This window comes from Natator depressus, chromosome 6 (assembly GCF_965152275.1).
Source record: "Natator depressus isolate rNatDep1 chromosome 6, rNatDep2.hap1, whole genome shotgun sequence".
Classification (NCBI taxonomy): Eukaryota; Metazoa; Chordata; order Testudines; family Cheloniidae; genus Natator; species Natator depressus.
Window position 1 is genome coordinate 2,319,445 of NC_134239.1, and position 27,131 is coordinate 2,346,575.

The following is a 27,131-nucleotide window of genomic DNA, read 5'->3' on the forward strand; positions in this document are numbered from 1 at the left end:
TTCCTCCTGCAACAGAGACGGAAATGAGCAGTGTTTAATGCCAGGGAGCCCGGACTCCTGGGTTCTCTCCCCAGTTCTGGGAGGGGAGTGGGTCTAGTGGGTTAGAGCAGGGGGGGCTGGGAGCCTGGACTCCTGGGTTCTCTCCCAATCGCTAGGGGGAAGGAGTGGGTTAGAATGGGGAGGGGAGCTGGACTCCCTGGGTTCTGGGTGCAGTGGGGCTGTGGCATGAGGTGCTGGCCACAGAGAGTTTGCTCATTTCTTGGAGTGCTAGTGGGGATGGGGGTGTCCCCAGTACAGAAGGAGAGCCCTGGGGAACTCAGTACTCAAGAATTGGGATTAGGACATGGAGTGTCCCATCCCTGCTCTGTGCCTCAGTTTCCCCCTCTGCCAGCCCTTCTGTTTGAGCTCAGGGGGTGTGAGAGGGCTAATGCATTGGTGTCCTGTTGTCTCAGTTCTCCAACAGAGTTTGGTTTTAGTCCCAGCCCAGGAGGAGGGGAGATTGGTCAACCGGAGCCCAGCCTGTCACCCGCTGCATTATGGGAAATGCAAATAATAAAAGGTAAGTGCTCCAGTCCCACCCAATTCAGGTGTAACCCATTCCAGAGCTGGGGCTAGAGCCCACGAATCCTGGCTCACAGCCCCCCCCTCACTAGACCGCAATCCCCTGCCCCACGCCCCCCCCAGCTGGGATAGAACCCAGGAGTCCTGGCTCACAGGCCCCCTGCTGTGTGTCTCTCAGGCCGATCCCACCCCCCTCCTCGAAGCCAGCTCCAGAGGGGATGGTGGAGCGACTCCAGGAGGACGTCACCTGCTCCATCTGCCTGGACATCTTGGAGGACCCCGTCTCCATTGAGTGTGGCCACAACTTCTGCCGGGGCTGCCTCGCGGCTCACTGGAGCAGGGTCTCGGCTTGGGGGTACGAGTGCCCCGAGTGCCGGGCTCCCTGCTCCAGGAACCAGATGACCCCAGACACACGTCTCAAAAGCCTGGTGGAGAAAATCAGAGACCTGCCACGTGAAGAGACGTTGACAGCAACAGGGATAGTGAGCCCTGAGGTGGGTGCAGCCCGCCTGAGGCTGGTCCAGAGATGCAGCCACCTCTGGGGCGGGGCAGGGGGGGAACAGCTGCATGTTTGCTCCCTGCAGCACAGTGTCCCCTATCTCCATGCTGGGGCCTTGGGGTCAGGGGGAAGGCCGGCTAAGGGGATTCCTGTGTCCCTTTAGCAACCGGTCAGGTCCCTAGGCTGCTAAGGGGGGAGCTGGGCACTCAGGGCTCAGACCTGCTGATAAGAAATTAACCCCCGGGCTAACAGGCTGTGACTCCAGACAGGGGGCCCGGTGAGGGGACATGGACTAGCTGGAAGTGGGGGGGAGAGGATGGGACACAGGGCCTTTCCCCTCTAGGGGGCACTGGCTTGGATGTGGCCCATGGTGGGACTGGCTGGTCCAGGGGGTGGGAATGGGGCTCTGATCCGGGGGAGAAGGGACTCACCAGCTCAGGGGTGGGGTCCCAGCTCTGATCCTGCTCTGTCCCTGCAGCCGGGGCCAAGGGCTCAGCCGGGGCCGAGGGCTCAGCCGGGGCCGGGGCATCCGGTGCAGCTGGTGTGTCTGGATGAGAAAGGGGGCCTGACCCTGGACAAGGAGGCCCTGAGCCACTGCCTGGAGCAGGGTGGGGTGGGGGATGCCCCCGTCTGCCTGGTCTCCATCATCGGGGAGCAGCGCAGGGGCAAATCCTTCCTGCTGAACTACCTGCTGCGCCGGCTCCGGAGCCTGGTGAGTGCAGCCCTGATCCCCTCCCAGAACCAAGGAGAGAACCCAGGAGTCCTGGCTCCCGCCCACCCTGCTCTAACTCACTAGACTCCTCTCCTCTCCCAGAACTGGAGATAGAACCCCGGAGTCCTGGCTCCCAGCCCCCCAGCTCTAACCCACTAGACCCCTCTCCCCTTCCAGAACTGGAGATATAACCCCGGAGTCCTGGCTCCCAGCCCCCCCTGCTCTAACTCACTAGACCGTCTAGACCCTTGTCTGTGTGTCTGTCTCAGCCTGAGTCTGCCTGTCCATCATCTTTCCAGTGCGCTGGTCCCCATGCTACTTGCCTGCTAATAAAATACCCACAGTCCCCCTTCCCCCCCGCACTAATTGTGACGCTCCCTATGTCTTCTTCTCCCCCCCAACCCCCCTAGGATGTGAAGGATGGATCCTGGATGGGCCGGGAGGAGGAGCACCTGAAGGGGTTCGAGTGGCGAGTTGGTGCCCACAGAGTCACCGAGGGGGTGTGGGCGTGGAGTCAGCCCTTCTGGGTCCCCTCCGAGGAGGGGCAGGTGAGTGGGAAGAGCGGTGGGAAAATGGGGTGGGGGGATGAGTGACCGCAGCAGATGTCTACTTGGGGGAGCAGAGCAGACAGAGGCTGGGTGGGCTCGGAGACCTGTGAGTCAGGGAACACAGTGCCACCCAGGGGCTGGGTCTCACTGGGTGCTGGGGCATTTGGGGGGCAGAGTGGGGAGCTGGCATGTGACACCGTGGCTCCCCCCCCGCCCCCAGGTGGCCGTGCTGCTGGTTGACACCGAGGGCTCCATGGACATCGCCAGAGACACGGAGACCAGCGTCAAACTCTCCGCCCTCTCCATGCTGCTTGGCTCCTACCAGGTAGGCACTAGGGGGTGCTGTGCTGCAGGGAGCGGGGGCTCAGCAGGGGGCGCTCTCCCATTGCAGCCAGGGCCGGCCCCGATGCCCCAGGTTGGCACTAGGGGGCGCTGTGCTGCGGGGAGAGGGTCGTGCTGGTTTCTGTCTCTAACCCTGTCCTCTCTGATGACTTGCAGATCCTGAATGTTTCCAGCCAGCTAAAGGACCCCGATCTAGAATATCTGGAGGTGAAGGGGGAGGAGGGCAGGACGTGGTGCCATTCTCCTACAGCCTCAATGGGGTAGTCTGCCCATTCTACAGCTGGGGAAACTGAGGCCCAGAGAGAATCAGTGACTTGCCTGAGGTCATATGGGGCGTCTGTGGAACAGCCAGAGATAGAACCCAGGAGTCCTGGCTTCCAGCCTGCCCTCCCCCTGCTGTTTTAATCACTAGACTGCAGTCCCCTCCCAGAGCTGGGGAGAGAACCCAGGAGTCCTGGGGCTGAATCCAGCAGGGCCCAGCTTCTGTGCTGCTCCAGGGTCTGGAATTCGCCCCTGCCCGAGCTCCATGCCGACTGAGAACACGGATGTTGCCAGGACTCTGGGAAAGTCTCAATATTTGGCATCTTGGTCTATTCCGCTCCTACCGTCGGTGGGCACGGGGGGCAAACAGAGCCCCTGGCATGGGGCAGGGGGGAGGGGAACCTTGACTTGCAGTTCTGCTCTTTGGCCACTAGGTGTCTCTGCAGCAGAGGGGGAAAGCCCTGGGACCCCGGGGAACAGACCCAGACCAAGCTGGAGCTGCAGCTTGGTGGGTGGGTGGGTGTTTGGCAGGGGGGTGTTTGTTGGTAGGATTTCCACCTCCACCTGCCACTAGGGCACACGCTGCCTCCCTGCCCCAGGGATCTCAGCCCCCTGCTCTCTCTGCTCTGCAGATGTTTCTGCACGTGGCCGAAGAGGTGGGAAAGGAATACGGGCTGGAGTCCATTCAGGTGAGACGACATTCCCCCCCATCCCCCCACCCTGCCCCATGCAATCCCCTCACCCCACTGCATGGGATGCTTCTGCCCCAGCCACTCCCTGCCCCACACCCGAGGGGTTCAGCCTTCCCCTCCTGAGATTGTCCTGTTTCCCCTGCAGCAGCTAGACCTGCTGGTGCGGGATTGGAGCAACTCCTTGGTCCTTGGAACGGACGGTGGGAAGGAGCATCTGAGAGACGTCCGACAGGTGACTGTGGGGCTTGACACCGGGCCTTTGCCCTCTGGGGGGTGCTGGCTTTGATCCGGCCCCAGGGCAAGGGCCTGGCTGGCTCAGGGGAGCAGGGAATGGGTCCCGGAGTATTTCCCTCTGTTGGTGTCTCACTTTGCTGATTCCCCCGGCTCTGGCAGATGCTGGCGGCGAGGTCCCCTTGCAAACATCCCAAGGCCCTGGAAGCGCTGACCAGAAGCAAAATCCGCTGTTACCTGATGCCCTTCCCTGGCAAGCGGATCATGACTGGAAGCCAGGGATGCCTGAGAGGTAACGTTTCTGGGACAGCGGCTCTGAGCCTGCACGACGGGGCGTCTCCGTCTCTGCCGGGGAACGGGCCATGGGGGAATGGTCCGGCTCTGGGTTCATTGCCATGTCCCTCCCCTTCGCAGACATGGATGAGGATTTCCGGGACAGCCTGAGGGACTACGTCACCGGTCTGGTGGCCTCAGCCGGTCAACACGTCTGGAGGGACCGGCACGGGGCGCTGGTGACTGGGTCACAGCTCGCTGCCAAGATAAAGGTGGGGATTGGCCAGCTGGGCATGGCGTCTCAGTAGGGGGCGCTCTCCCCTGGCAGTCAGCACTGGCCCCAATACCCCATGGTGGCGCTAGGGGGCGCTGTGCTGCGGGGAGCAGGGTGGGGCCTTAACCCTTTTTGCTGAACTTTTGTTAATTAAGAATTAGGGCTGTATTTACAGCCTAGCAGAATCCCAGCTTGGATGATTCTACCGAGCCTTCCTAAATCATCCAGGGAAATTCTTCATTTCCGCCACCAAACTGATTCCCACCGTTGTCTTATGGCAGTTCCCCAGCTGCCCTGCCCCAGAGGTGGCTGCATCTCAGCGCCGGGCGAGCCATTCCCAGGTTCCCACTTTTCTAAGCCCTGTGGAGTCTGTATTGTGATTTCTTGTGCTTGCTTTGCAGACATTCTCTGATCTGATGAAGAAACGTTGCTTCGACTTCTCCTCTCCCGCTCAGGTACCTTCTCTGCCTGTCTCTGCCTCTGGCCTGGTCAAGGCGTGTGTCCCTCCTCCTGAATTCACTTCCAATGTAAAACTGTAGCCTACTTTTGTCTTATTACTGCTGCCTCGCCCGAAAGGTGACTGCATCTCATGTCGGGCAAGCCATCCCCGTGTCGTGTTGCTGGGAGGCTATTCTCCAGCTGCTCCCCGCCCCCCCAACCCCAGAAGTGGCTGTATCTCAGCACTGGGTAAGCCCATCCTTATGCAGTCTTGTGTGTGGCTGTTCCCATATGGTGCACCCCAGAGGTGGCTTCATCTCAGGAGTGTGTTGACAATTTGAGTTTCCGGAGAAGTATCAAAAGCTGAAATACTTTGATTTGGTGTCTCATGGGAATTATAGTTTGGCTCTGCACGCTCCCTTTTCTCTCCATAAATCAGCTCTCTGGTCGGACTTCAGTTCCCATGATGCACCATAGAGGAGGGTGATGGTGCATCATGGGAGTCCCTGGCTGTGGAGCATCATGGGGCTTGTAGTTTGGGTGCCTGGCTTCAGGCTGAGCTGCCGTGGTGGCTCATGGGAGTTGTAGTTTCACACTGGCTAGTGGCATCGCTCTGTTACATGAGGTTGCTGCAGTTGCTAGGTGGAGACAGAGCCGCATAAACTGCGGCTCACCCCAGCCTTGTCCTCCCTGTGCAGATGGCCATCACCTTCCACAACCAGAGAGTCCTGGACAGGGCCAGCGCAGACCATGCTGTGTTTTTGAGGGAGAAGGTGAGTCTGTGCGGCGGGGGCCCCTGTGCCCCAGCCAGGGGAACCCAGGGAACTGTCCTGGCCAAGCCCACTGGCTGTGGGCTTTGGGGTAGGAGACGGGACCTGATATCTCCAGCTCCCAGGATGACTATAGAGATGGGAGGCTCAAACTCCTGCACTGGGGTTGGTGGTGGGGGGAATAAGTTTGCCCTGTGGCCAGCTGCAGTGGTGGAGGCGTCATGGCCCCTGTGGTGAATGGGCTGGACCTGGAGTTGGAACTCCTGGGTTTTGTCCATGGTGCTGCCACAGATTCCCCTGGGTGAGTCAGTGAGTCTCTCTCGGCCTCAGTTTCCCCATCTATCAAAGGGGGAGAATGATCGTGCCTTGGCAAGTTTTTGCCTGTGAGGTTTTTGGGTTCATATCCCTCACCTGGTGTGAGGGGGCCCACTATCTCAGTCCAGGTCTGTACCGTGCCCGGCTCGAGGGGGGCCCCCATCTCAGTCCAGGTCTGTACCATGCCTGGCGAGAGGGGGCCCCCATCTCAGTTCGGGGAGCGGGGTCAGTGCAGCGCTTGCCCCTTCTAACGCTCTTGGCCGTCTCCTCTCCCGGCGGGCGCAGGACGGCGACTCCCGGACCCTGATCACCTGCCTGAAGGTGCGGCCGAGCAAGATGGCGGAGCTGTTCGCGGAGCGGCGCGGGCACTTGCTGAGGCGGTGCTGGATGGACATGCGGGAGTCGGCGCTGGAGAAAGAGGCCCAGCTGACGGAGCTGGAGGAGGAGCTGACACGGGAGGCCGAGACCTTCCTGCAGAGCTACGGGAAGCGCTTCATGAAATTCGTCATCGCGGCGGGCGTGAGCGCGGGGGCGGTGGTGCTGGCCCCGGTGGGCGGCGCTGCTGGCATCGGGATCGCTGCCGCTGCTCTCGGCATGGCTGAGGCAGCAGCCCTTGGCGCTGGCGTGGGCGCCATGGCCGGGATTGTCGTGGGCGGGGGTGTGGGCGGGGGAGTTGGTGGGAACATCGCCCAGAAGGATAGGCAGAGGGCCAAGGCTGCTGTTGGCCGAAGGGAGGAGGAGGACGGCACTGAGGATCTGTCTGAGGACACACCCCTGATCTGTTGAGTGCCACCCACCCCAATCTAGGGCTGACGAATGGGGTGACGGGTGTGCCGCGTGGCACAGACATGTTCCCCACAAGCCACCCCAGAGCGGGGAGCCTTCGCCCCCAGATTCTAAGAAGGGACCTTTAGATCCTCTTGTCTGACCTGCTTTGCCACCCAGCTGGAGAACACCGCCCACTTCCCCCTGCGTTGGGCCCGATATCTCCTGTTGGACTAAATCATCTCCCGGAAAGGTGGCCAGTCTGGCTCAGAAGCCAGAAGAGATGGAGAAATCATGGGTTTCTCGGGGAGCTGGTCCCGCGGGTGAATCCCCCGCGCTGTGAGAAATCTGGTGCCTCATTTCCAATGCGAGTTTGTCTGGCTATAACTTCCAGCCCTCTGTTCTTGCTCTGCCTTCCTTCGATGTTGCAGGGCCACTCCGCTGCAACGCGAAGTGCTTGGAAATGCCCTGCCGATGGTCATGTCTCAAGATCACCTGCTGGGGGTGACCATGGGCTCCTGGCTTAGTTCCCACAGCAGCAGTCTGGTGGTGCCACCCCTCTGAGCCGGAAGGTGGGTCCAGGGGAGAAGGCACAGGAAGACGTGGGTTTCCTGCTCTACCATGGGCTTCCTCTGTGACCTTGGCCAAGTCACTTAGTTACTCTGTGCCTCAGTTTCCCATCTGTATAATAAGGATAATAATGCATTGACAGATGGTGAGGGGTTTGAGCTCTACTGAGAGAAAGCGTTCTGCAAGAAACAGGCATCATAATTTATTCCAAGGGAGGTCTATAAAACCTTCCAAAGCTAAAGGAAATTGACACCAGTGAGCTTCACCATTATTATAGAGAACTTCACTGGGCCTGCAAGTCAACCATGGTCTTCCTTCTGGATCTCTCAGCTCTTTTAGACATGGTGGGCCCAGGGCATGAAGTGCCTTGAAGATCAGGCTGAGACCATGAACTTGGTTCAATACTGTAGTGCAGACATGGCCAGGTGGGCATATGGCCCCTGTGTCCCACCATCTTCTTAATATTTCACCTAAGGGGGTCGTGTGCGGGTTCTGCCAAATGGTGGAAACCAGCCGCTTGTCATGGCTATTGCCAGATGGTTGTATGAGTAACGGTTTTAGAGCCAGGTCCCAGGTAGGATATTGAGTTCTGAATCTTCTGGGAGTCAAACGTGAGGCTGGGAGCCGACCTGGTCAACGTGAGAACAATGCACATCCCTGGAGGCAGCCTCTTCTTGCTGGCTCGACAAGATGCAGGCTGGCCATCTACAGAGACCAACCAACCCCAAGGGAATGCTCAGGAGAGGGGGGCCCTGGGCTCGGATACAGGAGCTTGTGACTGGAGAAGAGCAGAAGAAATGGCCCATTACAGAGGAGTGACTTTGCCAACAGGGGGAACAGGGGATCCCAGCTCTCTGGACTGGACAACTGCTGTGAGAACCAACCAGCGGGAGAGAAACACCTCAGCAGCCAGGAAAGGAACCTGTTAGCAAGGACGGGCTCTAGATGGTGTCTGATGTTTTCCTTTTACCTGTAACCTTGTTTCCAAAGCCTTTTACTTGCTTTTTATTTGAATCTCTATCTGAGGCTCTGTTAAATGAACTTCAATTTGGTTTGACTGTAAACCTGTGAGGGATGGGGGGGCTGTCATGAATAGGGGGAAGGGTAGCAACCTTTATGTATCCTTGGCAATTGTACTGGATTGCCTTACCTGTAAGGGGTTAAGTAGTTTAAATAACCTAGTTGGCACCTGACCAGAAGGACCAATAAGAAAAGAAAATACTGGGGGAGGATTTGTTTGTTGTTGTTGTTCCCTCTCTGGACGGAGGGAGAAGCCAAGCAGGTACAACATCTCCTGAAAATATACCTGGAATAATCCATCTAAATCCACAGAAATTGTAAGTAGGGCAAGGAAATGCATTAGGTTATCGTTTGTTTTAGCTTGTGAATTTTCCTGTGCTACAGAGCTACTTTTATTCCTGTTTTTTTTGTAACTGTGAAGCTGAGCCTAGAGGGGAGTCCTCTGTCTTTTAAATCTTTTTATTACCCTGTAAAGTTACCTTTCATCCTGATTTTGCAGGTGTGATTCCTTTATATTTTTTCTTTATAAATAAAGTTCTTCTTTTAAGAATCTGATTGATTTCAGTGTCCTGAAGACAAAGGGTCTGGTCTGTGCTCACATTGCTAAAGCAATTGGTTGGTATAGTATTCTCAAGTCTCCCCAGGAAAGGGGGGCGTATTTTGGGGGGATAGGGATTCCAAGTGACCCTTCCCTGAATTTTTGTGTAAATCACTTGGTGGTGGCAGCAATACTGTCCAAGGACAAGGAAAGGAATTTGTGCCTTGGGGAAGTTGTAACCTAAGCTGCTAGAAATAAGCTTAGGGGGTCTTTCATGCAGGTCCCCACATCTGTACCCCAGAGTTCAGAGCGTGTGGGGGAACCCTGACGGGGCGTAGGTGGTCCAGCCTAGCTGTCATAACAGGGCCAAGGCCTGCCCACGAGGGACGGGCGTTGACAGGCAGGAGTTGGAGGAATCACAAGGCCAGGTCCCATAGACAAGAGTCCAGGTCACAGTCAGGCTGGAGTCAAAGACCAGAGATCGGGAAACAAAGCAGAGTCTGGCGCTGCAGCAGGCCAAGGTCTGGGGTTGCCCGGCCCATTTCCTGGGGCAACCCCTGGAGGTTAAGTAGGGGCAGCTGACCAATCAGAGAGCCGCAGGGTCCTGTCATGCTGGATCTTGTGGGTGGTACTTCCTGTGGCGCCTACCCCCCACAGTGCTCCCTGGCTGTGCCTCAGCCTGGCCCCCGGTGGCACTGTGGGAATATCAGCTGCCCTGGACTCTGCAGACCTGGGTTCTAGTCCCCAGCTCCTCACAAAACCTGCCTGAGGGCGAGGTGTGCAGGCGAGCATGGAACTGAAGTGGAGCAGGGGAGCTCTGTTTCCATGGAGGCAGCAGATCGCCGTGCATTGTGGGTGTGCCAAAGGCAGGTGACTGGGCCCTGGACTGTAATGGGATCAGGTGTGTAAATTGCCAGCCTGCAGTGGGATACAGAGGGGTTTGCAGAGCACCTGGTGTGATAGGGTCCCTTGAATGTAACCTGGAAGTGGGGTATTGCTGAGTCCCTCCAACCAGGGCTTTCTATCACCCTGTGATGCTGTTGCTAAGCCACAAACCTCTGCCACATACCGCACTAACACAGACGTCCACAGGCAAGGACCCACCCTGCTGAGTTACATGAATACTTCTCCCAGTTCACTCATGAACTAACAGTAAAGAGGCTCCAGCCAATTCCCCCCCAGCCTACAATCCCAGGGCTGTACCATCTTGCCCTGCTCAGAAGCCTGACCAGTGTAAGTTTATAACCCAGTCCACCCCTCCCTCAGTGCGGAGAGGGCATGCACCAGCTCTTGTTCCTGAGCAGATTTCCCAGGCACTTCAAGCAAATCCCACTGGTTTAGGTAAAATATAAAACCTGTTTATTAACTACAGAAAGACAGGTTTGAAGTGATTATAAGTAATAAGTGTCAAAATTGATCAAAGTAATAATAAATAAAAATAATAAAATTGATTATAAGTAATAAGATCAAAATTGGTTTCCTAAGAAATGAAAGTAAAATCCCGATCTGAGTTCTATAAACTAGGCAGGATTTGAATCAAGCCGTGTCTCACCCTGATGGTCTAGTTCCTTACTACACAGGCTGGGATTCTCCTGTCCAGCCTGGGCCCACCTCCCCAGTTCAGTCTTTGTTCTCCAGACGTGTTTCCAGGTGTTCAGTTGGGGGTGGGGGGGGAAGAGTGAGGCCAAGTGATGATGTCACTTCCCCTCTTTTATAGCTTCTTCCAGCCTGCTGGAAAGAGCCTTTGCTATGACATGAGTCAAGCAGCCTCCATTGTCTGCGTGCTCTCTCTGAGAAGTCTCCATTGTATACAGATCCTGGGATAATCCTTGGGAGTGTGGATTCCTTTAATGGGCCATCAGCATGTCTGGCTGCTCCACTGTTGCACCTGAAAGGCTGGTTGTGGGTGTTCCCAACCTCTCAACATATTTCAGTCACGCACACAGAGCAAAACTTCATAACTTCCCATCCAGAGACAGCACACACAGTCCAACCGGGTATTAATGTTCAACAGACCAAGACTTTTAAAGTGATACCTCACAAGGCAGACTTTGTACAAAATGTCGTAATTATCTGACCATGGTGATTATGGGGGTGCCAGGTTGTTGCTTTGAGGCCCAGCGTGCCACACCGGGTCTGCGAGTTGCCATTGGAAAGCGAGAGTATCCCCTGGTGGGCACAGACAGGGCTCCGTCCTGCTGGCAGCAGAGGGCGGTGATTACCCGTGGACACACCGGGAAACCCCAAACCAGCATTGCAGTTATTCCATGGGAAGTTGGTGTGGGCAGTGCAGGGCTGGGTGATACGCTCACGGAGATGCCCTGCTGCATTATGGAACAGCTGAAGTTTTCTGAGTGGCGGAGCTTTGGGGTGACACATTGCTGCAGCCCAGGGGAGAGGCGATGGCGTAAATAACCAAAGCTAAGTCACCATTGGCCAGGATGGGTGACGGCTCGTAGGCAGCCGGAGATGATTGACAGTGCAACTCGCAGGTGCTGCTATGCAAGAGCTCAGCATCAGGGAGGAATCCAGGAACGGTCCTAGATGACGGAGTCTGCAGCAGGGCTGAGGGGTCAGCTTCGGCCAGGTTTTCAGAGGGGTAAGTTTGCTTTGCCGTAAGGCCTTAATTCCTGGATTTTAGAAGATTAGTTTTGCTTTGCCTCAACTCTGCAGTTCCTGGAGTTCAGAGATTTAAATCCAGGGGCATCCAGTGTTCAGGAATGGTCTGAAACAGCCTGAGGCAACCTTAACGCTGGTAGTGATGTGTTGGGGGAAGAAGCGTGCGGCTTTGCTCTGTTCCTCACTCCTGCATAGAGCGGGATATTTGCTTTGGCGCGAGGAAAGGGTGGATTATGGGTTATATCAGAAGGAATTCTGGACCTTTGACCCCAAGTGCCAACAATTCTCTGTCAGCAGAGAGTACCTCACAGTACTAATTTAGGAAACGAACTTGATATCTTTTTGTGATGAGATGACAAGGTGGGGTGATAAAGGTCATTGTGTTGACAGAATAAACGCATGCTTCTGTAAGGCATTTGACTTGCACCAAACGCCATTTGGATTAAAAAGCTAGAATGATGCAACGTGAACTTGGCCCACAGTAAATGGATTAAAAACTGGCTAACTGATAGGTCTCGGAATGTAATTGTAAACAGGAAACCCGCTGAGCGGGTGTGTTCCTAGTGGGGTACTGCAGGGAGCAGTTCAGATTGTACCCTGGGTATGTCTCATATACATCTCGGACCAAAGAATGCAGGCCCTACTTACAGGCTGGGGGACTCAATCCAGCAGGGCAGTGACTCGGAAAAACGTTTGTGGGGTTGTGGTGAATAATCAGCTGAACGTGAGCTCCCAGTGTGACGCCGTAGCCAAAAAGGCTAATGTGATCCTGGGAATGCATAAACAGGGGACTATCAAGCAGGAGGAGAGAATTTATTTTCTCTCTGTATTTGGCTCTGGTGTAACCTCTGCGGGAATCCTGTGTCCAGTTCTGGTGCCCACAATTCAAGAAGGATGTTGATAAATTGGAGAGGGGTCAGAGAAATGCCACAAGAATGATTGAAGGATTAGAAAAGCTGCCTTAGAGTGATAGACTCAAAGAGATCAGTCTACCCATCTTAACAAAGAGACGGTTAAGGGGTGACTTGATCCCAGTCTGTAAGTATCTCTGTTTAATAACAGGATCTTCAGACTAGCAGAGGAAAGGTCTAACACAATCCAATGGCTGGAAGTTGAAACGAGACAAATTCAGACTGGAAATAAGGTGTAAATTTTTAACAGCAAATTAACCACTAGAACAATTTACCAAGAGTTGTGGTGGGTTCTGCATCACTGGCATTTTTAAAATCCAAGATGACAAGTTTTTCTGAAAGCTCCGCTCTCGGAATGATTTTGGGGAAGTTCTCTGACCTGACTAGATGATCACAAGGTTCCTTCTGTCCTTGGAATCTAGGAATCTGTGAGTTCACTGTGAAAATTTCCCACAAGGCTGTGATACCAGGCTATCCACCCACAATGCAGGACCCCTCCCACAGACCCACAGACCCAAGTGATATTAACAGCATGGCTGAAAGGTAAAGTCAGCAAAGATGCCAGTAGTGGAGATGCATCCAGGGACTGCATCCTGCTGTTTAACTTTCCCCTGTTCTGGGGCGGATCCATCGGCCAATAGCTCGGCAAAGGATCCTGTGACACTTCACCCCATATTCTTCCCAGTGATATTATTATATGATTATGACATAATCATAATGTATTTTATGCAAGATAAGTCATGTGAGGTGTCATTGGAAAGGTTATGGTTTGCTGAATATGATTATCCTACTTGAATGCATGTATCATGTCTGTATCTGAAGTTAGAAATATTTCTATGTATCTGTATTTGAAATGTGTTTTCACCTGGGGAATGCCCACTAGACAAGCTGTTTTCACTCTTGATATTCGGTGGGGAAGGGCCTATTCAGTGCAATGGCACATTAGGAGAACAATACGTCTTAGGAGAAGCTTATCTCCCACCTGGGGAGCCTTCCTGAGGACGCTACAGACAGCCTCCAAGTAATGGCTGCTGTGACCCTACAGGGACATGTGACCAGGTCACCTGGTGCTGGAGTCCATCTTGGGATGTCAGTCTTTTTCCACTGACTGGCGTGGGAAGCAAGCTTTGAAAGGAAAGGTTCCCACCATATGCAAAAGCGATATAAGGCAGGGGAGTGACATCATCAAGGTTCTTCACTGACTCCCCCACCCATGGAGACTCCTGGAAACACCTGAGGAACAAAGACTGAACCGGGGGAAGTGCTGGACCCAGGCAAAAGGGATTTTTAGCCTGTGAATGGAACACCTGGGAATTCCAAGCTGCAAGCAAGTGCAGCTGGCCCCTTAAGAATCTGCAGCCTGTTTGTATCATCTCTTAGGGTGAGAATTTGCAATTCATCTCCAAACTATGTAGTGTATTAAGCTTAGTTTGTATTTTTTGTTTATTTGCTGGGAAATCTGCTTCGATCTGTTTGCCATCCCCTATAATCACTTAAAATCTTTTGCAGTTGTTAAACTTGCTTTTGCTTTATCTAAAACCTGTGTGTGGGAGTCATAACTTGGGGCAGAAAGCGGTTGCATATTCCTCTCCACATTGAGGGAGGGGGTGAATTTCATGAGCTTATGCTGTACATTTCCTTGTACAGTGCAAGACAGGATAATTTTTGTGTTTATACTCCAAAGGGAGTGTGTGCCTTAGGAACTGGGAGATGCCCTAGCTGTAGCCTTCCCATGCAGGGGCTGGTCAGAGCATCTGCATGTAATTGCAGCTGCATGTGTCCCTACCTGCATTTGTGCTGGTGAAAGTGCAGGCTGGAGACTGGAGAGGGCTTGGCAGGTTGTCCCAGCAATACGGTGTAGAAGGGAGCCCAGGCAGGTGGGTCAGGGAGGCTCAGTGGTACCCCAGTTCCAGGTGGCACCCTGAGGGGAGGAACCCGTCACAGATCCTACATGATTGATATGCACTGAATTTAAAAGCCTGAAAGGTCAGAAAGCTCCAAAATGGACACCTGTGTAAAGAGGGAAAATAGGAACTAGAAATGTCAGTCTGGTGTTTCTTGGGTGATGGACACGACCCCCAAGAGAAAGCCTCAGGAAGTTTGTGTGGAGAACCCTAGCTGACAAATCATGGCAGTTAGCCAACCTTCTCCCAGCTGCAAAGTTCTGAAAGGAAGAATCTAGGGACGTCCGTAACCCATGATTGATCCTGAAGTTAAAATCCCACAAGAATAGATATACGGTGTATTCCTGTTTCTCTGAAACCCTGTTATCCAAACCTCTGCATTATCTGAGTCCCTTCCTTGTCCCCCAGCATGAAACACCTGTCCTCTGCAACAGGATCTCATGTATCTGATGCTCGGGGACCAGGAAGGGATTTGGAGAATGTGGAGGTCCAGATAATAGAGCAGAGACCCCCCCAGCCAGGAATAGGAGGAGGACGATGACCCGCTCCAGACATGTGGGAGGCCACCCTCTTACTGAATGGCTCCTGCCCTCTGGATTATCCAAACTCCCAATAAACTGAATAAAATCCATGTCCCCCCCAGGCTATTCAGATAATCGGGAGTTGACTGTATCCTGTTGCAAAGAATGAAACTACATGAGTCAGCCTGTATTTCTCTCTCACTGTAAAAAGGATGAGAGCTAAAGAGAGAAGTGGTTCAACTTGATTGGTCACCTGTTACTAAATATGAAAATTTGTCACCTGACTTGCCCTCAAAGACGCATCCAGAGACCCTTGAAGGAAACTTGTGCCGAAATCTAGTAAGAACCGTACAGCGGCTGCCAGCACCAGCTCGAGTGTAGACGAACCCAGCGGAACTAAAGCTCCATCTAGGTGTAGAGGCTGAGTTGGAAAATCCACATCTAGGTCACAGACAGGTACCGATGGCTTGTTTTCTGCATGTAATTCCCTTCTACTCCAACACTGTATGGGCTATACTCTGTTTAACTACTTACATGTTTAGGCTGTGAAGTCTGAGGATGACTTAAGGGCATAATGGGTTTGTACTTTGCCAGCCAAACGCTGTCCTAAATGTCAAGAAATAATTTAAGGAGAGCGGGTTGAGAACTTTTTGTCAAATGAATTTTGAACCAAAAAGGGCTTTTGGACCAAAATGAAAATGTTTGTTTTCATCCAAAAAAACTTGTTTTCTTGACAAAAATAAAACCGAATATGAAACAATTCCCATTTTTATAAAAATTATGTTCCTTTTCTCTCATAGTCGAAAAGTGTCTGTCTGTCAGTCAGTCAGAGAGTGAGAGAGGTGGGGGGAGGTTAATTTAAAAAGTGAGGGAACGGAGAGAAACGGAATGATTTTGAAAGGAAATGAAAATGGTCATGTCACCATTTTTGTGCTGATGAGGTGATTGAGCCATTTGCTGAGAGAGGGCAGCACAATATTCTCCTAAGAGGAACACACGGGACACCCAGACGGTTCACAGAGAGTCTGTATCCACTGAAAGCAAAGCTATTTCCTCTAACGTAGCTTCCGTATAAAGAAGTGAAACCTTCTTGCTGGGAATGGGTTGGAAGGGATGTCACAATGCTGTTTGCACAGTGTTCTGTTCTGTGTATCATGCGACCACTGGGAAGACCTCATCTGTAATCCTGGGTCCAAATCTGGCACCCGTCTATTCAGCTTAACCACGGGGAGGTTCAGGGGAGCCTGAAGCCCACCTGAAAGTACCTACAAGGGGAATAGAAATGAGATCTTAGAGGCCTCGTCCATCGCTTTGGTCTGATGCAGCCCATTGGCTGGAAGTTGAAGCTAGACAAATTCAGACTGGAAATAAGGTGTCAGCATTTAACAGTGAGAGTTAAACGCTGGCATGGCTTACCAAGGGGTGCAGGGGATTCTCCATTACCGACCACGGTTTTTCTAACAGATCTGCTCTAGTTGAACCAGGAATTAGTTCCTGGACATTCTCTGGCCCGGGTTTTAAAGGAAGCTCAGGCTAGATGATCACAAGGGTCCCTTCTGGCCCAGGGATCTGTGAGCCTATGTTGCAGCAAGAGGGCTCTGTGCTGGGCCAGGTGCAGAGAGGGGATGCTGGGATGCTCAGGGGGACAGAGAGCCCATCTTGTGGGAGGAGACTCAAAGAGCCTGGCTCATTCATCCTAATAGGAGGGTGAGAGGGGCTGTAGGCATGGGGGCAGAGGGATGCCAAGAATGGGGAAGAGCCATGGAAGCAGAAGGACAATGGGGGCTGGCCTAATCGAGGTGGGAAAGGAGAAGGTGGCTCCCAGCCCCCAGAGAAGGCGGGTTCTGGAAAAGCCTCCCTGTGGGGTTGCGGGGGTGGGGCAAGAAACCCAACTTGTCTGGAGAGGGAGGTTGAGAGGAAGCAGAAGTCATTCGGGACTGGCGTCTGCAGAGAGTTCGGTGCTGTGCTGCTATGGTCCCAGATGTGGAGACGTAGGCTGAGAAACCCCTGTTGGAGCAGTGCAGGGTCGAGCCCTTTCTAGATAAAGGCTCCGATTCTTTCTTCTCCCATGTTCACCGGGAGGCTGCCCAATCGTTGTGCTGTGTTAGAGTGGGAATGGCCCTGCGGCTCTCTGAGTGCCTGCAACAGGCCGCCATGGGGCGGCACTAAGGAGCAATCTCCCAGATTGAAACACCCCTGAATTCTGCCCCCTCAGATCCGGGAATGAGGGGTTCCTAGTTTGGGGGAAAGTGTCCACAGAGACTGGGAGCTGCAAGTTGTTATCGCTGCAGTGAGAGGTGTTCGTTGTGTGGCTGCCTGGGGAGAATGAAGGAGCACCTGGAGCCCCTAGCATGGGGGGCAGATGGAGCCCCTTGCATAGGGGGAGGGGCAAATGGGGGCACAGGGAGCGCCTGTTGTGCGGGGAAGGGAGCACACAGAGCCCTGGCTGCTCCCTGTAAGTGACTCTCTGTTACCCTGTATTTCCCCCATTATTATTTGTTTCCTTGCTGGCTGGGCACTCACCCCTTCAAGGTGTCAGCGTGTTGCCCCCACCCAGATGCTGGGACGCAGCTGAGACCGAGGGTCTGCAGTGCAGGGACACGTTCATTGCTTCCAGCGACTGGCTCTCTGATCTCCAGCAGCCAGGGGCTCTGTGTGTCCCCCATTCTCCCCGTTTCTGGTTTTCCGATTTTCACTGAAACCCGCCGGGCTCTGGCCATTGATGCATAGAACAGCCTCAGAGACTTTGGGCGGGATCAGAGGTGGCGTCGGGAAGGCAGTGTGTTGCAGCTGGCGGGCCAAGTGGAGAAATCCCATCACGGGAAGTGCAGCCCCTCGATTAGTTCATCTGGTTAATTTTTCAGACATGTCCCAGGTGTGTAAGTTCCACCTTGCACTTGCTGGGGACTGGACACCTGGTGCTGGATCGCCTGGTGTGGGTGGTGCTGTAAATACACCCCCTCTCCCCAGCATTTGCCCACTCAACCCAATGGCGCTAACCCTGCCAGGCTGTGAACGCCACAAACCCAATGGGGCCTGAGGACGCGTCGGGCAAGATTGAAATTAGTTTCACTTGGGAATCAGATGTGGGAGAACGGAAAAGAGGGAAATGTTTCACAGGTCTAGTAAGAGCCTGAAAATTTCTCTTTCCATTGGAAAACTGCAGGAGCAAGGAGTCCTGGCTCCCATTCCCCTTTAGTCCAACCACTAGACCCCACTCTGCTTCTAGAGCCAAGGATAAAACCCAGTAGTCCTTGCTCTCAACCCTGCCTTGGTCTAACCACTACACCCTACTCCCCTCTGTCTGTCCCTTGAAGCCAGCACCAGAGGAGATTATGCAGAGACTCCGGGAGGACATCCCCTGCTCCATCTGCCTGGACTTCTTGGATGACCCCGTTTCCATCGAGTGCGGCCACAAAGTCTGCCAGGGCTGCTTCGCAGCTCACTGGAGCCCAGTGTCGTCCCAGACATACTGGTGCCCCGAGTGCTGCCACCCCTGCTCCAAGCACAGGATGATCCCAGACACACTCATCAAAAACCTGGTGGAGAAAATCGGAGACACACCACTGGAGGTGAGAGAGACAGAGTGGCTGAGACCAGGGGATGCTGGAAACGGGACATGGGGCCTTTCTCTGCTGGGGGGTGCTGGCTCTGATCCAGGAGGCCGGTGACTTGCTGACCCAGGGGGTGGGAATGGGACATGGGGCCTTTCCCCTCCAGGGGGAATCAGCTCTGATCTGACACCAGGGTGGGGGATAGGCTGGCTCAGGTGGATGGGAATGGGGCAGGGGGCTCTGCTCTGGGGAGCTGGGGACTGGCATGCTCAGGGGTGGGGTCCCAGCTCTGACCCTGCTCTCTCCCTGCAGGAGGGGCCAGGGGCTCAGCCAGAGCCGGGGCGCCCGGTGCAGCTGGCGCGTCTGGACGAGGAAGGGGACCTGATCCTGGACGAGGAGGCCCTGAGCCACTGCCTGGAGCAGGGTGGGGTGGGGGATGCCCCCGTCTGCCTGGTGTCCATCATCGGGGAGCAGCGCCGGGGCAAATCCTTCCTGCTGAACTGCCTGCTGCACCAGCTCCGGAGCCCAGTGAGTGTAAACGGGAGCAGGAGTGAGCTGTGGGTGTGAGCGGCCCCATCCTGCCCCCTGCTGGAGGAATCAGAGCTGTACACGTATCTGTGAGTGCTCCCCTCCACAGGTCCAGGGAGCTGGAGCCATGGCTGGACCCTAGTGTGTCTCTCTGTCTAAAAGTAGTATGTCTGTCTATCTGTTTGCACCCTAACGTGTCCGTCTGTCTATCAGATTCCGAGCACGCCCACCCATCACCAAGTATTCCTCACCACCCCCACCCCGCGCTCGCACAATGAACTCCCTGTGACGGTTTGGGGTTCAACCCAGACTAGGGAGGGGTGGTGTCACCGCTGGCCTCTGCTTTCAATGCTGCGATGGCGCCCGGACACCAAGAGGCAGCCGACAAGCCTGCAGGCCACACCCAGGCTCCCACTGTCCCCTTGCTTTTTGCAGAGGGACCCCAACACCCTGTCCCGAGTCACCCCGAAACCCCCTGCCAAGGTGAGGAATTGCTGGGTTTCTCAGAACTGCGAGTTTCGGGTCATGGTCTCAGCCTCCCTGTCCACCCTGCCAGCAAACCCTTCAGGACTTGGCAAGTCCTCTCCCCGTCTTGGGGGAAAGAAACACTGAACCCCGACTCCTGGGCTCCCCAGAGACGTCTCCCCGCAGTGCCCATCCCGCTCCTGCAACGCGCCCAGAAACCATTGTGACGAAGTGGGACTGTTCTTAATGGTTCCTCCGAATATTGTGGGGGTGCCTCAATTTCCCTTATGCAGTTCTTAAGTATCTAGGTGGTGGGGTAAGGGTGTATGATCACTGCAGAGCCCTAGAGGGCAGGTGTGTGCAGGGGTCTGGACACAGAGAATGGCCGACACCCTGTTTCCTGGCAACTGATGGCCTGGACCCTTCCCCCCTGCAAGGTGAGAGCTAAAGGGTTGGAGAACAAAGGAATCAGGTGACCTCCTGGCCTGGGAAAGGAACAAAGCCCAGAGGAGGAGGGGCTGGGGGGAGTTTCAGTTTGGAGGCTGGCTAGGACATGGAGTGAAGTGCAGACGTGGTTGTCTGGCTCACTGCCCTCCAAAATGGACCCAGCTGAGGGGTCCTGTTCTCTGCACCTGCAAGCTCTGTTTTAGACCATGTTCCTGTCGTCTAATAAACCTCTGTTTTACTGGCTGGCTGAGAGTCCCGTCTGACTGCGGAGTTGGGGTGCAGGACCCTCTGGCTTCCCCAGGAGCCCCGCCTGAGCGGTCTCGCTGTGGGAAGCACACGGAGGGGCAGAGGATGCTGAATGCTCCGAGGTCAGACCCAGGAAGGTGGAAGCCGTGTGAGCTGTTTGCCCTGCGGACAGGCTGCTCACCAGAAGGCGACTGCCCCAGAGTCCTGACTGGCTTCATAGGGAGCAGTTCCAGAGCATCGCCCGGGCACTCCGTGACAACCATTCACTGCGTTGCTCCTGTATGGAGACAATGCGCTGCCACTTATCGATTTAACCGAGTCTGGCAAACACGCTGATCCCAATCCCAGCCCTGGGCTGGTTAATATCCAAAGTCAGACAAGGCTGATTAAAGAAAAGGCCCCAGGGTTAGGTGACACCTCGTGTGAGGAGTAAAGCTGGAGAGGGTGACACCCAAAGAGAAGGGAGAATACGCTTCTCAGTCTAATGCTGAACTTCTGCAAGTCACAGTCTTTGCCGTGGCAGGTTTCTCCCCTCCAGTCATTTCCTGGAGCATTCAGCCCCCTTGGTCGAAGGACCCACCACTGTGATTTCAGGAGCTCTGTTCTGGTTAGTCCCACCAGTGCAGGATAACGCCAATGTCTCTGTCCTAAATATAAAGGGAAGGGTAAACCCCTTTAAAATCCCTCCTGGCCAGAGGAAAAACCTTTTCACCTGGAAAGGGTTAAGAAGCTAGGATAACCTCGCTGGCCCCTGACCAAAATGACCAATGAGGAGACAAGATACTTTCAAAGCTGGAGCGGGGCAGAAACAAAGCCTCTCTCTCTGTCTGTGTGATGCTTTTGCCGGGGACAGAACAGGAATGGAGTCTTAGAATTTAGTAAGTAATCTAGCTAGACATGCTTTAGATTCTGTTTTGTTTAAATGGCTGAGAAAATAAGCTGTGCTGGATGGAATGGAGATTCCTGTTTTTGTGTCTTTTTGTAACTTCAGGTTTTGCCTAGAGAGACTCTCTGTGTTTTGAATCTGATTACCCTGTAAGGTATTTACCATCCTGATTTTACAGAGGTGATTCTTTTTACTTTTTCTTCCATTAAAATTCTTCTTTTAAGAACCTGATTGCTTTTTTTCATTGTTCTTGGGATCCAAGGGTTTGGGTCTATGTTCACCTATGCAAATTGGTGAGGATTTTTATCAAGCCTTCCCCAGGAAAGGGGGTGTAGGGTTTGGGGAGGATTTCGGGGGGAAAGACGTTTCCAAGTGGGCTCTTTCCTGATTATATATCTGTTAGACGGTTGGTGGTGGCAGCAATAAAGTACAAGGGCAAAAGGTAAAATAGTTTGTACCGTGGGGAATTTTTAACCTAAGCTGGTAAAAATAAGCTTAGCGGGTTTTCATGCAGGTCCCCACATCTGTACCCTAGAGTTCAGAGTGGGGAAGGAACCTTCACAGTCTCTTTGCCCCGCTCCTATTACCCCAAAGTCTGATGTCTCTGTTTAAGGCGTAATACCAGCGAGTATCCAGATTTCTCCTCTAGCGTTAATACAGACCTTGCAGAGTGATATTTATCGCCTGTGGGTCACTGACTTTCAGCGAAGGCCTCACTCGAGACACTTTTGATAACACAGGAATATTGTAGACGAGCCGTTGAATCAATGATTTATTTGAGGTTCAGGCCCTCCCCCGCCTCTTTATAGCCCAGAAAACCATTGAAATGTGTCCTTTGAAAATTCAAACCCAACCTAAGCATCTCTCTCCCGTTGGGGAGTCGTGGGGTTATCTCTGCCCCTCGGTGGCTTGACGTCTTTGTGTAGCTTCTATGGAAATACATTTCCAATATCCCGCGGTTTCCCTTGGAGACCCAGTCAAGCAGATTATCACCTTCCCTGGCCCAGGGCAGCCCGGCTGATGCATGCTTTGTCATACACATTTTAAGAGCATAATTCTTGTGCACGGCCACACCCCTTTGCGCACACCCCGTGCAGACGTGACGCACGAATATTAAAGACCCACGCGGGCTGAGTTTGCCAGTGAGATCCCACCTGCCACCCATTGGGTCTGGAGCCTGACACCAGGGTGTGAGGTGCAGAGAGTCCCTCAGGCCTGGCAAGAGTTGGTGACACAGAGCAGTTTGACCCATCAATTGACCTGTGTCACCCCCCATATCCACCCCCCCGAGGCCTGGGGATTGGCAGGTTGGTGAGAGATGGGCCCAGTCACTCTCATCCTCCACCTTGATCTGACTGCCCCCCTCCTGGCAGGATGCAAGGGACGAGTCGTGGATGGGCCAGGAGGACGAGCTCCTGGAGGGGTTCGAGTGGCGCGCGGACATGCAGCGAGTCACCAAGGGGGTGTGGGCGTGGAGTCAGCCCTTCTGGGTCCCGGCCAAGGGTGAGAAGGTAAGTGGGGGCATTGGGGGTGCACAGGGAATGGGGAGGAGGCCATGGGGGGGCTGGGAGAAGGGAAAGGGGAACAGGGTAGAGGGCTGGGAACAGAGGGAATGAGGGAAGTCAGGAGGGATGGACAGAGATGTGGGAAGGAGGCCCCAGGGGAACCCACTGGAGAGAGAACAGGTGGGAATGGAGAAGAGCGAGAGGAGGGAACTAACACTGGGGCGGGTGAGAACGAGATGCCAGGTGCCCTCAGGGCGGAGCAGGGGTCAGGCTCTGGGGGCGGAGGGGCCGTGGGTGGCTGGACAAAGCTGGGAGCTGACCTGGGGCTCTCACTCTTGGCCCCACCAGGTGGCCGTGCTGCTGGTCGACACCGAGGGCTCCATGGACATTGAAAGGAACAAGGAGACCAGCATCAAACTCTCCGCCTTGTCCATGCTGCTCAGCTCCTACCAGGTTGGGGGGCTCAGTGGTGGGGGGCTGTGCTGTAGGGTGTGGGGCAGAGGCTCAGCAGGGGGTGCTCTCCCCTGGCAGTCAGGGCTGGCCCCAATGCCCCAGTGTGGCACTAGGGGGCTCTGTGCTGCAGGGAGCGGGGCAGGGTCTCAGTAGGGGGCACTGTCCCCTGGCAGGCTGGGCCGGCCCCGATGCCCCCTGTGGCACTAGGGGGCGCTGTGCTCGGGGCGGGTGACATGGCTGGGAAGTGGCCTGGGCCGGCCGGCCCTGCTCATTGCTGTAGCTCTGTCTGTCCCCTGCCTATTTGTAGATACTGAACATTGGCTGTCAGGTGAAGGACCCGGATCTCGAATACCTGGAGGTGAGGCCGGCAGCAAGACGCAGAATGTGGCCGGGCCAGGTTCACCCATGAGCCCCTCAGGGTTATAATCCCTCCCCATAGGTCCTATGGGGAAACTGAGTCCCAGAGAGAAAAACGACTCTCCCCATTTCACATGGGCCTCTGGAGTCAGCACTGTCACCACACGGCCCAGCCTGGCTCTCTGCTCCCAGGTGTCCGGTGTGGGCCACTGGGCCAAAGTTAGGACCCCTCCCTCCCCTCCAGCCCAGCTCCGCCGTCGGTGGGAAGCTGCTGGGGCCAAGGCCTGGGGCGGTCGCTCTGCCCCCTGTTCTGCTTTGCTCTTCTCACCAGGCTTTTCCCAGCCCCAGGCCCGCTGGATGGAGCCCCTGGCAGTTGTGCTCTTAGCGACGTCACTGCCGCCTGTGGCATATGGTGTGTCCTGCCCCTGCACCGCGCCCCGGGGAGATTCTCTGTGCGGGACACGGGTTGGATCTGGCGAGCCCTGGAACCAGACTGGCTCCTCCCCGGGGGCATAGGGCATGGAAGAGTGGGGTGTGCCCAATGGCTATCCCCCTCAGCACCAGACCCCTGTACCCGACGGCCTCCCCCCACCCCGTTGGCTGGGAGCACCCCGCTTCTCTCTGTCCCATGGAAAATGTCTCCGTCCATCTCCAGCTTTGTTTTGCACTTGTCAGGCCTCACTGCGAAGGGAGCAGGTCAGACTGGGGGTGTGGGCGACCAGACCCCTTTGCGCTTCACAGGAAGGATCCCCCCACCCAGTGTAAACACCTCCCAGCCCCCAGACTCACCCGCCCCCACACTCTGTTCTCTTCACTCCGCAGATGTTTGTGCAGGTGGCTGAAGTGGTGGGAGAGGTCTATGGACTGGACCCCATTCAGGTGAGATGGCTTCCCCCCCCCCCATCACCTGCCCTGCCCCATGTATCCCCACATTGCGCCCCTCCCCCACTCCACAGCATGCTCCTGCCCCATGCACCCCCTGCCCCACTCCCGAAGGGTTGAGGTTACCCCAGCAGACACTGTCCTTCTCCACGTCCCAGCCTTCACCCCACCCCCAGGGACTCCCACTCCCCTCCTGTCTCCCCTGCAGCATCTAGACCTGCTGGTGAGGGATTGGAGCAGCTCCCAGGTCCTCGGAGCCCAGGGTGGGGAGCAGCATCTCAGACACGTCAGACAGGTGAGTGTGGGGCTTTGGGGGGGGTGGGGAATGGGAGATGGAGCCTTTCCCACCTGGTGTGGGTCGGCTCTGAGTGTGTCTCCACTCATCAGTTATTGTTGCTCGCTACATTTCACCGCTGTAAGCTCTGTACATCGATATAACGATCCCCCCTGGCTCCGGCAGATGCTGGCGGCGACGTCCCCTTGCAAACACCCCAAGGCCCTGGAAATGCTGAAGAGAAACAGCACCCGCTGTTACCTGATGCCCTTCCCTGGCAAGCGGATCGTGACTGGGATGGAGGGAACCCTGAGAGGTAACGGAGCTGGGAGAGTGGCTCTGAGCCCCGGCCACGTGCAGAGCAACACAACTGGGTCACCGCACACGCCAGCGTGTGGAAGGTAGAGAAGGGGGATTAAATCCACCTTCATCCGTCTCTCTCCCCTTCGCAGGCATGGATGAGGATTTCCGGGAGCGGCTCAGGGACTACATCACCGCCGTGGTGGGCTCGGCCAGTCGACATGTCCGGAGGGACCGGCACGGGGAGCTGCTCACCGGGACACAGCTCGCTGCCAAGATAAAGGTGGGGACCGGCCAGCTGTGCTGGAGGGATCGGGATGGGGTGCTCTCCGCTGGCACTCAGTGATGACCCCAGTGCCCGTGTGGCGTCACTGTGCAGCTGTTCCCCTGCTTCCCTGCCCCAGAGGTGGCTGCATCTCACAGCTGGGCAAGCCCTCCCCATGTTCCCAGCCTTTTGAAGCCCTGTGGAGTCTGTGATGTGATGATTTCTTTTTGTTCCTTTGCAGAATTTATGTGATATGATGAAGAAGCATTGCTTCGGCTTCTCCTCTCCCTGTCAGGTACCGTCTCTCTCTCTCTCTGACCCGATCGTGGGGTGTCTCCCCTCATCCGTCCATGCCAGGCCTGGGACAATATTGGGAACTGGGTCCATCCTGCCGGAGGTGACTGGGAAATCTGGGTCTGGGTGAAATCTCAGGTTCTTGGACTCCGGGGTAGAAGAATTTGACTAGCGTGGAGGACGACTGGCACTGGAGTGTTCGCCAGCCTACAGACACATGTCCAATCCATGAGACCCATGTCACCAAATCCTGTTTTTCCCCAGGAGAAGCCTGTCAGAATTTAAACAAGAGGAGTTAGTTAGAGCTGGTCCAAAGACAGGGGTGTTTTTCCTGAAGAAAACTTGGAGTTTCCAGCAAAACACCCAAATATCTCTTGTGTGGAAAGGCCATTGCCGCAGATCCTGGGAACTGTAGTTCTTGTGCCTCACGTTCACCATTCTCCTCTATGAGTTGAGCACCCTGATTAGACTACACCTCCCATGATGCACTGCAGGCACCATGCACCACCACCCCTCACCAAGGGATAAGACCCTGGTGCTGCATCATGGGGGATGTATCTTGAGCAACCCATCCATCCTCCCCAATCTCCTCTATGGGTTGGTGTAATGGCGTGGCACCCACCTCTCACGAGCTCCCCTTCTGGTTGGGTGTGTCTGCACTTCTTTAACCAGCCCCGTCCCCAGGATCAGGCCACAGGCCAGGGCTTCCTCCCTGGAGACGATAGTTTTGCCCTTTCTAGGTCTGTTCTGACCCCAGCTCTCCAGCCAGACAGCTCAGATCCCTTTCTGTGGGTTTAATCACTGTCCAAGTGTAGGCCTCTTCCCCAGGGGCTTATAGGGGGGATCCGGGCCCACCCACTACTCTAGGTCCCAGCCCCAGGGACCCTAACAATAGCAACCGTGCACCACTGTATCCCTTTAGCAAAAATGCCTTGAGTTCCCTGGGCCACTTCCCATGGCCCCAGCCTTCACTGACACCTTATCCTTAGCTGAGGGACTTTCTAAGTTCAGGCCCAGCAGCCAGCCAGGAGCTCTTCCTCGCTCCCCTGGTCCCTCCTAGCACTGAGCTCTCCATTATGGTGCAGTTCCCTTTGGCCAGCCAAGAGCCCACATCTGCAATCCACTGGCTCCTGCAAGGAACTGCCTATCTCTGCCTCTGCTGCTCTTATTTACAGGGCTCTCCTGGGCCCCAATTGGCTGCTCCCTGCAGCCTCTCTGATTGGCCACTTCCCCTGTAGCCACTCAAGCCTGCTTGGAGGACCTCTTCACTGCTCCTTTCCTGGGACGAGTGTGGCAGGACCCTGAGGCCTCCAGCTGCGGGTCTCTGGGCCTAGTCCAGCCCGTCACACTTGGGCTTCCGGCTTTGACTGCATCTGCCATGAGCCCAGCCAACAGAGAAGAATGGGACGTTGGGGCAACCAAACTACATCTCCCATCATGCACCACGGTGTCCTCTCTTGCTAAGGGGTGGCGGTGCATCATGGCTGCAGGGCAGCATGGGAGGTGTAGTCTGAATGCTTGGTGTATAGAGGAGAGTCAGGCATCTGAACCACATTTCCCATGATGCACCAGCATCTCCTCTCTTGCTGTGTGTCTCATGGCCCCAGGGAACCATGGGAGGCACATGCAGTGGCAGGGGGCAGGATAAGGTGGATCCAGGGGCTCTATTCACTGGCACGCTCTGCAGAGCGGGGCGTAGCCACAGCAGAGCACGGATCTTTCCACGCAGTGTCACGGGGCCTCTGGGGAGCTGGGAATCGGGCCGGATGAGCAGAACTTCTGCCCTGGCTCCTTCGGTCTGATCTGCCAGCCGGGCAGTGTCCCAGCACAGCCCTCACCGAGCCCTTCACGTCCGAGTCACGCCGCCTTCCACCGCAGCCGGGCAAGAGGCTGCGTAGACAGACCCTGTGA

General features: G+C 55.2%; 1 protein-coding gene across 1 annotated transcript; it reads left to right on the forward strand.

The window, feature by feature from the left end:
* The first annotated feature begins 493 nt into the window (after positions 1-493).
* LOC141988794 (uncharacterized) lies at positions 494-27,131 on the forward strand. The gene is made up of 24 exons (XM_074954760.1): positions 494-559; positions 740-1,055; positions 1,557-1,772; positions 2,183-2,320; positions 2,541-2,645; positions 2,819-2,869; positions 3,556-3,612; positions 3,761-3,847; positions 4,009-4,138; positions 4,261-4,391; positions 4,795-4,848; positions 5,530-5,604; positions 6,202-6,697; positions 18,086-18,353; positions 18,606-18,846; positions 22,264-22,401; positions 22,744-22,848; positions 23,156-23,206; positions 24,028-24,084; positions 24,296-24,382; positions 24,548-24,677; positions 24,814-24,944; positions 25,168-25,221; positions 27,099-27,131. The coding sequence occupies exons 1-24, from the start codon at positions 537-539 to the stop codon at positions 27,129-27,131; spliced, it is 3,174 nt and encodes a 1,057-aa protein (XP_074810861.1). The 5' UTR covers positions 494-536.

What these genes read in the sequence shown, in the direction of transcription:
- LOC141988794 (XM_074954760.1), top strand. Translation starts at nt 537, where the DNA reads ATGGGAAATGCAAATAATAAAAG. An exon ending in ATCTCAGACACGTCAGACAG is followed by an intron (nt 24,383 to 24,547) that starts GTGAGTGTGGGG and finishes TGGCTCCGGCAG; the next exon opens with ATGCTGGCGGCGACGTCCCC. An exon ending in AGCTCGCTGCCAAGATAAAG is followed by an intron (nt 24,945 to 25,167) that starts GTGGGGACCGGC and finishes GTTCCTTTGCAG; the next exon opens with AATTTATGTGATATGATGAA.